This window comes from Dermochelys coriacea, chromosome 24, assembly GCF_009764565.3.
Source record: "Dermochelys coriacea isolate rDerCor1 chromosome 24, rDerCor1.pri.v4, whole genome shotgun sequence".
Taxonomy (NCBI): Eukaryota; Metazoa; Chordata; order Testudines; family Dermochelyidae; genus Dermochelys; species Dermochelys coriacea.
Genome location: NC_050091.1, coordinates 12,528,873 through 12,540,419, shown reverse-complemented (window position 1 = coordinate 12,540,419; position 11,547 = coordinate 12,528,873). Strand labels below are relative to the sequence as shown.

Sequence of the window (11,547 nt, the reverse complement as noted above, 5' to 3'; positions counted from 1 at the left end):
CTGCTCAAAGAAGCCGTCATCTAAGGTGTCAAGAAACTCTGTGCATCCTGTCCTGAGGTGACATGTACCCAGTCTATATGAAAAGTAGGACTTTATGGCACCTTAGAGACTAATAAATTTATTTGAGCATAAGCTTTCGTGAGCTACAGCTCACTTCATCGGATGCATCACGAAAGCTCTAATAAATTTGTTAGTCTCTAAGGTGCCACAAGTCCTCCTTTCCTTTTTGTGAATACAGACTAACACGGCTGCTACTCTGAAACCATCAATATGGGGATAGTTGAAATCCCCCACTATTATTTTTTTATGTTAATAGCCTCTCTAATCTCCCTGAGCATTTCACAGTCACTATCACCATCCCCATCCTGGTCAGTAATATATCCCTCTATCGCTAGTCTTATTCGAGCATGGCATTACTATCCCCCAAGATTCTATGGGACAGTTTCGTTCATTTAAAATTTTTACTCCACTTGATTCAGTGCTTTCTTTCACATATAGCGCCACTCCCAACCAGCATGACCTGACAGATTTTGTACCCTGATATTAGCGTCCCATTGATTATCCTCATTGCACCAAGTTTCTGTGATGCCTGTTATATTAATCTCATTTAATACGAGGCACTCTAGTTCACTCATCTTATTATTTAGACTTCTAGTATTGGTAGAGAAGCACTTTAAAAACTTGTCTCCTTTTAGCTGTCTGCCATTACACGATGTAGTTGAAGGGGACGCTTTACCCTGGCGCCCGGCTTCCTGTGCACGCCCCCGAGCCAGACCAGGGGACAGCCAGGCTGGAAGAGACCTCAAGAGGTCACTGCGTCCAGCCCTAGACCAGCCCTGACTGGGGTTCACCCAACTTGCTCTTAAAACCCTCTGGGGATGGGGACTGGGGCACCCTCTCCAGCCCTGGAAGGCTCTCCCCAATATCCAACTGAAATCACCCTTGCTCCAGAAGATGCCAGATCCTCGCAGGGGCCACGGAGAACAATTGCTCAAAGCCCGTTGTTCGAAGACGACAGTGAAGACCTATCAGCCCCCCACCATCTGCTGCAGGCTGAACACACCCTGTTCTTCCCGCAGCTCCTCCGAGGGTAGGTGGCCGTAACCTCCAGCATTTGTGTGGCTTCACCAACGCAGCCACATCTTGGAGCCTAAAACCAGCCCCGGGGATCCAGTGCAGCATAGAGCAGGCTAGTTACCTCCTGCACCTTACGTCCACTACCCAGGTCATCCCACCCCGGCATCCACCCTCCCCAGCCCCCCAAATGATTTTGCTCCTTACAGACAAGGAATCCAGCAGCCGGAGGGGAGCGGAACAGAGCAGCTGCTGTCTCCAAACTGCCACTGAGCACATTAGGCTCTGCCCCTGCCCGGCGAAAGCCCTGTTCCCTTGGGGGCTGATTTCCCCCTTTCGGGGTCTCCTCTGGGGAAGGGGTGGCAGGTGGGAAGAGTCGGCAGCCCCTGGCATTGCCCAAATTGAGAATTCTGGGCAGCTCGGCAGCCCTGAAACATCACCCAGCAGATCACAAGCCAGCCTCGTTCCCGCGCTGCCAGCCCCTGCTTCACAGAACCCAGGACAGGAGTGAGGAACCTGCCTCCAGCCCCTGGGGACAAGCTACGTTTCCGCTAGCCCAGGAGCTGGACAGGGGGGAAGAGATTACAACCCGGAGGGCGGAGGGACTCGGACAGCAGGTTTCTATGTCTGCATCTGGCACGAACCAGGCAATCTCTGGGCACGGCCCCCAGGCTGTGCCAGCCCCCTCTCATGCCCTTTGCAACGCTACATTCTCCACAGATTAATAGAACCAGGAATGCTAGAGGCAGAGGTGCAGCCAAGTGCCAAGGGCACACTGGGGTTTCCACACTGCCCACGAAGAGGCTGAGGTGGCGACAGCAGCCTATACCCACCCAAGCCCCCTGCTGGGGGGAGGCCCTCACGTCCAGGCTCCCCAGTCTAATACACAGCCCTGCTCAGGGCTTGTGGGGGCACACACTGCAGACACCCAAGGTGGTGACATGTCCCCCCGCCCACCAGAAAACGAGCTGGGACCCCCCCCAACTCACCACCCAGGGCCACCGAGTGATGGGAAGAAGGGGACCAACTTTTGGCCACCTAAGGGGCTTCAAACAAGTGCCCAGAGGTAAAAGACTTTGCAGCTAAATTCCCATTCCCCCAGAGTTGGGTTGGACCCATCGCCCAACAGAAAGCTCCAGGTCTCCTTTGCTGATGCTCCCCAGCTCGGAGGGTCGCTGCGGAACGGGCCGGCTGCGAAGCCCACGTCGTGCCCAGCTGCCCGGTGCAAGGGAAGCCTCACAAAGGAACAGGCGCAGGTGTGAAACAGGAACCGGGTTTTATTATCGGACGCTCATTTTAATGTTTCTTGTTTGCAGCTGCCACCTGGAAGACAGGAGAGGCGGATGAGAGCTGTGCCGGAGAGGGCAGCGGTGGTAAGACGGCCTAGATGCAACCCCCACCCCCAGGTGCAAAACCGACAGGTTGTGCCGGCCACACGGCCACGCTGAGCAGACCCCCAAAGGCAGTAGAGCGCAGCAGCCCGGAACAGGTTTTGCTGACAGTCTGAGAGAGCTGCTTTGCTCCTTTCTAGGCACGGCTCCGCCTTCGCGGGCACTGGGCTGAAGCCGGGGTTTGTTACGGGCCAGGCCAGCGAAGGGGTCAGGTCAAGTTCTGTGCTGGAAGTGCTCGGCCCCTGTGGGAGAGGCGAGCGAGCAATGGGCATGCTCAGCAGCATGTGGCTGGGGTTGCTAGCGAGGTCACCAAAGGCAGCGGCTGGCTCTTTCCTGGGCATGGGGGCAGGCAGAACGTCCCTTGCCACCCTGCCACGGGCTGAACTAAAACCCGCTCGCTGCGCCATGGGGGCCAGCCACTATCAGTGACCCTGAACCCTCAGGCGGGGTCTCCCGGGCCCTACCCAGCACACAGGGGTGGGAACGCAGCAGTACCTGGCCGGCAATTCTGTCCAGATCTCTCTGTCCCTGGGGGGTGAGTTTGCGACCTCTGGAAGGAAAACGGGAAGGGTAAAGAATCCGCTACTGTGGAATAACGCTCTTCCAGCGCCCTGGCCCCAGCTGGGCTGCACCCTGTGCCCACCATGCAGTGTTCAGATTGGGCTCCGACGCCCGGCCCGCTCAGTGTAAACCCCAGCCAGGCTGCTCTGAAACCCACCCCTCCTCCCACCTAGCAGAAACATTCATCCCTGTCACGAGCGGCCAGGCAAGCCCCTCAACACTCACCCGTCCTGATCCTTCTCCACCATTTTCAGCCCCTCCAGGGCCTGCAGCACCCGCCTGGCCACGCTCTTGGAGCCGCGGCTGAAGTGGCTGGGCATGACGCCGTTGCGCTGGCGGCCCCCGTAGATCTTGGTCATGGAGCCGACGCCGGCACCGCCGCGGAGGTACAGATGCCGAGCGGTGGAAGCTGTGGAACCACAGGCAGAGCCCATTAACCTGGCGTCTCGGCGGCTGCTTCCAAGCCAAAGCATTAACCCCCCACCGCAGCAACTCTGCCCCAGCAGACGTGGCAGGGGAGGGAAGGCACCAGGGATCGGCCCAGCTTGGATGCGACCAAGGGACTCGGGGCTTGGTTTGCCAGCTGGGAAGCTGGAGGCACCGGTGGCACTGGGCAGGGCAGAGTTCTTCCTGCCGCCATCCGCTCTGCTCACAGCTGCTCGGGGTACCCTGCACAACTCCCCCTGCCTGTGGGGCTGGTGAAATCAAAGCACAGACCAAGGCAGCGGGCCAACCCCTCACTAAAAAACCCAGGGCAAGCAGGGCTGGGATCAGAGCCCGAACATTTCTCTAGGTCAGTGCTGGAGGGTTTGGGGCACAGGACACATTCGAGAGCCTCTCGCCAGCTAGACGAGGCTTCTGGGCAGGAAAGGCTGCAACGCAGAGCTGAATTCAGAGCCCGTTCCTTGGGTTGGCTCGTTAACGTGCCGCATAGGGCCAAGAGTCACAAACAAGCCCCGGCATCTGGAGGGAGGAGAGCACTGCCAGAGGCCCTCAGACAGCACTGGGAGACTGACAGAGGAACCACGGTGGCCAGACCCGTGGATTAGAGGTGCAAGGCCCCAGTCCCTCACTAGCAATGCAGGGTGTTAGGCCTGCACATTCACACTGATGGCATCTCAGGGCATCTCCTCCCACCCCCCAGCAGCATGGCTCTCTGGCTTTCAGGGATCTAAAACAACACACTACTTTTAAGTGCCTAGCGCTCAGATTGTGTATTCGTTAGGCGTTCGCTAGCTGAGGCTAACAGCCGCTCCGCAGAACACCCTGTTAGGATATAGATATTCAGGCCTGTCTGTAAAGGCCTAGACTAAGAATTTACATGTATTCTTATAACTTAGCTAGTTCTAGAGTATAAAAGAAAATCAAAATCACTGTCTGCGGGTGTAAGGGCCTCCTCTCACTGTGACAGCCTGAGGCCCTGTTCTTAGGCTAAAGCCTTTGGCTAAGCAACAGAGGCAGCCATAAGCTGGGAAGCGACCAGTCACCTCCTCACATTCCAAACTAGTCCCATTGAAAGCAGGTGCTATGGGGCTGTTAGGATACAATCCTGTCCTGATAATGCCTGTCGCCTCCAGACAAAGGGAAGTGCCTAGAAGATGTAAAAGGAAACTTAGTTTGACAGCATCCTGCCTGGCAAGAACTCACTTCTCAATAGCTGGGATGTGAAATCCTCATTTCTTTGTTGTTCTATCACTGTCGTCCCCATTTCCCTATTGTCTGACTGTAGAATCTCTGTCTGGTTCTGTGACTGTTTCTGTCTGCTGTATAATTAATTTAGCTGGGTGTAAACTAGTTAAGATGGTGGGATATAATTGGTTAAACAATCATGTTACAATATGTTAGGATTGGTTAGTTAAATTTCAGTAAAATGATTGGTTAAGGTATAGCTAAGCAGAACTCAAGTTTTACTATATAGTCTGTAGTCAGTCAGGAAGTGCGTATGGGGGTGTGGGGGGGAAATGGGAACAGGGAATGGGGGTGGGGAAATTGGAATCATATCTTGCTAAGGGCAGGAATGGGAACAGGGACACAGATGTAAGGCTCTGTGGTGTCAGAGCTGGGAAGGGGACACTAAGGAAGGAAACTGGAATCATGCTTGCTGGAAGTTCACCCCAATAAACATTGAATTGTTTGCACCTTTGGACTTCGGGTATTGTTGCTCTCTGATCATGCGAGAAGAACCAGGGAAGTAAGTGGGTGAAGGAATAAGCCCCCAGCACACACCCCCCGGGGCATGACACAGAAGCAGAAGCCCCATGAAGATGCTGCAGCAAGAGCGCGCCGGCCGGCGTGGGAGGGAAGTGGGCTGCGACTCCCCAGCTCATTCGGGGTCCCTGCTCTGCTGACTCTGGGGAGGCAGACGCACCCCTCACTGCTATGGGCAGGGCGGGGATTCTTACCTGCTCTGGTATAGAACCAGTTCTCATCGTATGGGGCCAACTCCTTGTGCTTGGCCAGCTTGACCGTATCCACCCAGTCGGGCACCTTCAGCTTTCCTGACCTGAAAACAAGGCAGGGACAAGTCAGCAGCAGCTCCCAAGCAGCCCAGACAGGCCTGTACGTGCAGCTTTACCCAACACCGGGCAAGCCTGCAGAGGAGACTTCCCAGGGCCCACTCAAAAGGGGCATTTTGGGAGAGGAAACGTATCCCAGCCAGATCTGCAGCAGCTGCACTTGACTGGCCCTCACCGGTGTGAATAAGCCTTGCCCTACCGTTTCACCTCCTTCCCCCCCCCCCCACCCCGCGAAAGGGCAAACTCACTTCTTGAGGAAGGCAGCCAGGGCCCTGACGAACTCCTGCTGGTTAACATCTTTCACCGTGACACCAGGCATCTGCAAGGGAGGAGAGCCCTGCTTAGCGCCGCTTGGGGCCCCTGAACCTGCAGGGGATGCACGGCACCCACACACAGGACCCCAGCTTTCCCCAGGCTTGTCGCGTGCCACCCATTGGGGAGCTGGGTTTAGCTGGACAGCTGAGCTGGCCCTGCTGGGATTCAAACCGGGAGCTACGGGCCCAGACGCAGGAGCAACCCCGGGACAGGGAGAGCACCCCTGCCCTGTATGGGCACAGCAGAGCACGCAGCGGGGACTGGAGCTCTCCGTCCAGCCCAGGCTGGGCCCGCCTTAGGCCCCGCGGACCAGTCTGTTTGTATCATGGCGACAGTCGGGTCCCGCCCTGCCTGGCGCTGCAGAAACCCAGAGGTTACTGTAGGAGCTGGGGGAGCAGGGTCTGCGTTACTGGTACCCCCACTGGGCAGCAGCCGGAGAAGCAGCCGGCACAAATCCGGATAAGCTCAGCCCCGGCGCAGACTGATTCTGCCCAGGCACCCGCACGCCCTGGCCACCCCGCACCACGGGGGGGCCCTTCAGGTACCACGGCCCCGGGGCCAGCCCCACCCCAGCCTCGAGGGTCAGCCCCTCTGGGCACGGGGCAGGCGGGGAAAGGCTACAGCATGGCCCATAAGGCAGTTCGGAGCCCCCCCACCCCCCCAACACGGGGCCGCCCTCCCCCAGCACCCCCCACTCCTCCTCCCCCCCCGACACGGGGCCGCCCTCCCCCAGCGCCCCCCACTCCTCCTCCCCCCCCGACACGGGGCCGCCCTCCCCCAGCGCCCCCCACTCCTCCTCCCCCCCCGACACGGGGCCGCCCTCCCCCAGCGCCCCCCACTCCTCCTCCCCCCCCCGACACGGGGCCGCCCTCCCCCAGCGCCCCCCACTCCTCCTCCCCCCCCCGACACGGGGCCGCCCTCCCCCAGCGCCCCCCACTCCTCCTCCTCCCCCGACACGGGGCCGCCCTCCCCCAGCGCCCCCCACTCCTCCTCCTCCCCCCCCCGACACGGGGCCGCCCTCCCCCAGCGCCCCCCACTCCTCCTCCTCCCCCCCCGACACGGGGCCCTTCCCGGGATGGGGGTCCCGCAGGCCGGGGAGCAGCAGGAGACTGGGCCGGGAGGCGGGTTCAGGGGGGCCCCCCCCCCCCGCTCCTCACCTCGCTGCTGGCTCCGCGCTGCCGGGCTCGGAAAGGGCCGTACGGGGTCGCCCGCCCTCAGAACACGGGGCCCCAGATCCCGCGAGAACCGCTCGCCCAATCGCGCCCCGCGAGAGCTGCGCCCGGCCAATCGCCGCCGAGCGGGAGGGGGAGGGCGGGGCCCCGCCGGGCGGAAGTTAGGGGGCGGGGAAATCAGTGCGAGGCGCAAACGCCGCCTCGTCACCCGCAGCGGGGCGGAAGCGGGGCTTGTTCAGGGCTGCGGGGCGGAAGTGTGACGCCACAACCTCGACGTGTGATGTAACCGCATTGAATCGCAATCCCATGACGTCTCAGCATTCAAATGTGACGTCGTCGCATTTGATCACAGTTTTGTGACGTCACAGCGACTCGTGGTGACATCATCTCACCTAATCGGTCTCATTGTGACGTCACAGCGACTCGTTGCCACGCTGCGGAGTTTTGCGATCCCAGAACAGCTGGAGCTGGGAGCCCACCAGGCCCCTCCACCCACCCACCCCCCCGTGCCCCCTGCCCCCTCCTCCACTACCTGGGCCGGACGCAGCCGTGGCCCGTTCCCCCCCAACCCCCCGAGTGCCCCCCGCCCCCTCCCCCACTACCTGGGAACGGCCTGGGCCCGACGCAGCCATGGCCTGTCCCCCCCCATCCCCCAAGCCAGCCAGTCCCTTCCAACACCCCTCCCCCTCCCCCTGGACAGAAGCCGTGGGATATCCCCACCAACCACCCCCCCGAGCCAGCCAGTCCCTCCCAAGCCCCCCCGCCCCCCACCAGCTGGAAATGGCCTGCCTTCGATGGAGCCATGGCCTGTTCCCCACCCCAAACCAGTCCCCACCCCAGCTAGTTCTTCCCAACACCCCCCCGTCAAGCCAGCCAGTGCCACCCAGCCCCCTCCCCCCTAGCTGGGAACAGCCTGACTGGAAGGGAGCCGTGGCCTATTCCCCCCCAACCCCCCAGCCAGCCAATCCCTCCCAGGCCCATAGCCCCGCACCCCTGCCCTTTCCCAGAATCGATTTAACAAACGTTTGGTGAAAGCAGGGGCCAGTCACGGGATGGTTTTATTGCCGAGCAGCAGGGTCCATTATCCACCTGACAGCTGCGTGATTGATCCCTGCCGTAGCTTCTTCAATAATTGCTCCATGAGCCAGAGGGAGCTGCCCCCCCACCCCTTTTCCCTGCCCACACTGGTTGGCGGGGCTGGGTGTCTCCAACTCGCCTAGCCAGGGATGTCACCCAAAGACCTTGAACCCATGGCCGGAGCTCAGCGTAAACCATGCGGCTCAGCGCTGTCCAGGATGGGGCCCATATGTAACAGACAATAACCCCTGAGACGCAAAGACAGGAGAAGAAAATCCAGCCCCTGGCTGGGGAATTGCTGAGGGGGCAGGCACCAGAGATTGGGGCTGGGGGGTGCATCACCCCTTCTCTTTACAAATAGGACAAGGAGCTCGGCGGGGTGCTAAGTCCAGATCCGGGCCGCCAGCCCCTCCCGCTGGCTGGGGAATTGGGAGCAGGGATAGGTCTTGGTCCTTCTTATCTTCGGCCACTCGGGCCCTGGGGATGAACTTTGGCGCTGGGGCAGCACAGGACATAGCGAAGGCAGACGGACCTGAGCGCCCGCCCAAAGTCCTTCTTCCTCATGGCGTAGACCAGCGGGTTGGCCAGGGAGTTGAGGTGGGACAGCAGCACGGCCAGGCGGTCCAGGGCCGCGTAGCTCTGGCAGCCGGGGCAGAGGAGCCGGACGCAGTAGATGACGTGCAGCGGGATCCAGCAGACGCAGAAGCTGCCGAGCAGGAGGAGGAGGGTGCGAGCCATGGGCAGCTCCCCCCGCTTGGCCGCCCGCAGCGGCTGGGTGAGGAAGTGCCCGCGCACCAGCCGGAAGAGGTCGGCGTAGATACCCAGCACAGTGCCCAGGGGCAGCAGCGTGCAGGCGAAGAAGACGAAGTAGACCAGGTATTCGGGGGCGAAGACGGAGGTGAAGGAGCAGTGCCCCAGGTGGTCGTCGTGCAGCTGGTTGTAGCGGGGCGCCCCGCGCGTCCCCGGGTACACCTTGGAGAGGAAGCCGCCGTAGGGCTGGTCACGGGCGATGAGGACCACGGCAGCTCGCTCAGCAGCCAAGCTGGCAGCCAGGGTCTGGTTCCTCTCCACGTAGTGCCCCAGGCGGTTCCAGCCCATCATGGGGGAGAGGCCGATCAGCAGCGAGAGCAGCCAGCCCAGGCCCACGGCACCCAGCACCTGGCCCTTCCTCACGTACACGGCGTAGCTGCAAGGAGAGAGCCGGCTCAGGGCCATCGGCACCCCCCTGCAGGCCGGGAGCCCCAGCCCCGGTGATCTCCACAGCCGCCCTGCAGCTGCCCGCGGGCCAACGCTGCCTGCCGGATGGGCGGCTGCCCCCCGAGGCCTGCTAGGTTCAGTTCAGCCCCCAGACCCACCGGGGGCCACAGACTGGCATGCCCGGCCCCAGAGCCAGCCCAGCCGGCGTGTCCCAATGCCCCTTGGCTGGGGTACTCCCCATGCCCACACCCCCAGGAGGCCCTGCCCCCGGCCCAAGCACTCGGGGGCCCCGTCTCTCTTGCCTGCTGGGCAGCCGGATTTTCAGGTGGGCGTTGAGCGCGATGAGCAGCAGCAGGAAGATGGAGAACTGGGTGGTGACCAGCGGGAAGCAGGCCAGGAAGAGGCAGGTGTGGAAGCAGAGGGTGAGCTCCAGGCTGAGCACCACGGAGAAGGGGATGGCCAGGGTGCCCACGCCCAGGTCGGCCAACGCCAGGCAGGCCACCAGACAGTTAGTGACGCTCCGCAGCTCCCGGTGCAGGCAGACCGTGGCACACACCAGCAGGTTGGTGCCCACCACGGCCAGGGCCAGGAGCCCCTCCAGAATGACGAAGCCGAGGTACAAATCCATCAGGGCAGGGGGGCACCAGTTCGCCCAGGGAGCATCCCCTGCTCAGTTGCTCCAGCTGGCCCTGCCCGGTGATAAGTGGCTGCCAGCTGCGTTTGCCGAGCAATCCCTGAGCAAACAGATCCGGGCTGTGGAGTGTGGGCGCCGCATGGATCGATCCGGCTCCCACACAGGTGACAAGCGCCAGCTGGAGGCGGGAGAACGGCGGGGACCAGCGAGGTGCCTGCCGGTTTGGGGAGCAAGCGAGGGCTCGGGCACACTGAGGGGCTGCTCGCACGGGGGTGGGACACTGGGGGGCACCGCTCGCGGGGGCAGGGGTCCCCCCAATCAGACGTTCAGATAAACGCCTGAGTTCTAATTCTGGCACTTCAGCGGTTCGCCCCTCATGATGAATGCAGGGCTGGGAGCTCCCTGGGGCAGGCCCTGGCTCTGGGTTCTGTGTGTGTGCAGCCCCTGGCGCGCTGGGGTCCTGGTTGCTATCACAATACACCTAATAAATAGCAACCGTAACATGCAGCCCCTGGTGTGCTGGGGTCCTGGGCCAGGACGGGGGCTCCTGGGTGCTACCGTAATACACTTAATAAATACCAACCATAACATGCAGCCCCAGGTGCACTGGGGTCCTGGGTGCTATCACAATACACCTAATAAATATCAACCATAACATGCAGCTCCTGGCGCGCTGGGGACCTGGGCTAGGACGGGGGCTCCTGGGTGCTATCGTAATACACCTAATAAATAGCAACCATAAGATGCAGCCCCTGGCGCACTGGAGACCTGGGTCAGGGTGGCCTATAGAGAAACAGGCTGCTGGCCCACGCTGGGGCTGTTGGTGGCCTCCCAGCACTCCGAGAGCTGCAGCCGGGGCTGGCAGAGCCCAGGGGAGTGGCTGCTAGTGTGGCTGGCAGACCAGGCGGCCCTGGAGCCCTGCAGGCAGCAGCAGAGGGAGGTGATTGTAGCCGGAAAGCGACAATCCACCCGCCCGCCCTTCCCTGCACCATCCATCCCAGTCGCCCCTCGTGAGAAGCAGGGACCTTTACCTGGCAGGTCTCCCAGCGTCCTCTTGCCGCAGGGAGCTACTGGCCAGGGAGCAGGGGGCCACGGGTGGATTCCCAAATTAACCAGCCCCATGAGATGACCGGATTTGGTGCCTCGGCGGCTGCAATACTGAGCTCCTGGCTAGAGAGGGGCTGCGACGCGCCTGCCTCCCTCTATGGAGTGACAAGGCCGGGACATTAATATCACTTATTGGATCAACTTCTGTTGGTGAAAGGGCCGAGCTGCCGAGCTCCACTGAGGCCTGCCAATGCCCGCCGGTTTGTCTAACGAGCAACACAAATGGGTTCTAACAAGGGGAGCGTTTATGTCCCTCTGAGCCCGAGAGCAGGAGGGGGAAGGATTAATCGTTAATCCTCTCTCACCAATGATCGATCTCGGGTCTGTAATGAGCAGGGGGGCCACAGGGAAGAGTCACCGGATCGCAACAGGTTCAGAGGCAGAACTTAGGTGCCACCTTCTCTCTGCCCACTAGAGGCCAGTGCCAGCGTCTGCCCGGCCATGCCGGGGGTTTCAAGCCCCAGATGAGTCCCAAAGCTTGGGGGAGGCTCCAGGGTTAAAAG

At 61.2% G+C, this 11,547-nt stretch overlaps 2 protein-coding genes across 2 annotated transcripts; both read right to left on the bottom strand.

The window, feature by feature from the left end:
- Positions 1 to 2,333: 2,333 nt before the first annotated feature.
- RPS19 (ribosomal protein S19) lies at positions 2,334 to 7,104 on the bottom strand. The gene is made up of 6 exons (XM_038383553.2): positions 7,015 to 7,104; positions 5,791 to 5,861; positions 5,429 to 5,529; positions 3,252 to 3,435; positions 2,961 to 3,015; positions 2,334 to 2,397 (listed from the first exon to the last, which is right to left on the bottom strand). The coding sequence occupies exons 2-6, from the start codon at positions 5,859 to 5,861 to the stop codon at positions 2,371 to 2,373; spliced, it is 438 nt and encodes a 145-aa protein (XP_038239481.1). The 5' UTR covers positions 7,015 to 7,104; the 3' UTR covers positions 2,334 to 2,370.
- A 1,136-nt stretch (positions 7,105 to 8,240) lies between these two features.
- LOC119847989 (adenosine receptor A1-like) lies at positions 8,241 to 10,207 on the bottom strand. The gene is made up of 2 exons (XM_038383304.2): positions 9,606 to 10,207; positions 8,241 to 9,292 (listed from the first exon to the last, which is right to left on the bottom strand). Exons 1-2 carry the CDS (start codon positions 9,929 to 9,931, stop codon positions 8,563 to 8,565), a joined length of 1,056 nt encoding a protein of 351 aa, XP_038239232.1. The 5' UTR covers positions 9,932 to 10,207; the 3' UTR covers positions 8,241 to 8,562.
- Positions 10,208 to 11,547: the final 1,340 nt, after the last annotated feature.

Coding starts and splice junctions, on each gene's coding strand:
- RPS19 (XM_038383553.2), bottom strand. CDS start 5,861: ATGCCTGGTGTCACGGTGAAAGATGTTAACCAGCAGGAGTTCGTCAGG. Junction 5,530..5,790: donor CTGGCTGCCTTCCTCAAGAA/GTGAGTTTGCCC, acceptor CCTTGTTTTCAG/GTCAGGAAAGCTGAAGGTGC. Junction 3,436..5,428: donor CTGGTTCTATACCAGAGCAG/GTAAGAATCCCC, acceptor GTGGTTCCACAG/CTTCCACCGCTCGGCATCTG.
- LOC119847989 (XM_038383304.2), bottom strand. CDS start 9,931: ATGGATTTGTACCTCGGCTTCGTCATTCTGGAGGGGCTCCTGGCCCTG. Junction 9,293..9,605: donor AAAATCCGGCTGCCCAGCAG/GCAAGAGAGACG, acceptor CTCTCCTTGCAG/CTACGCCGTGTACGTGAGGA.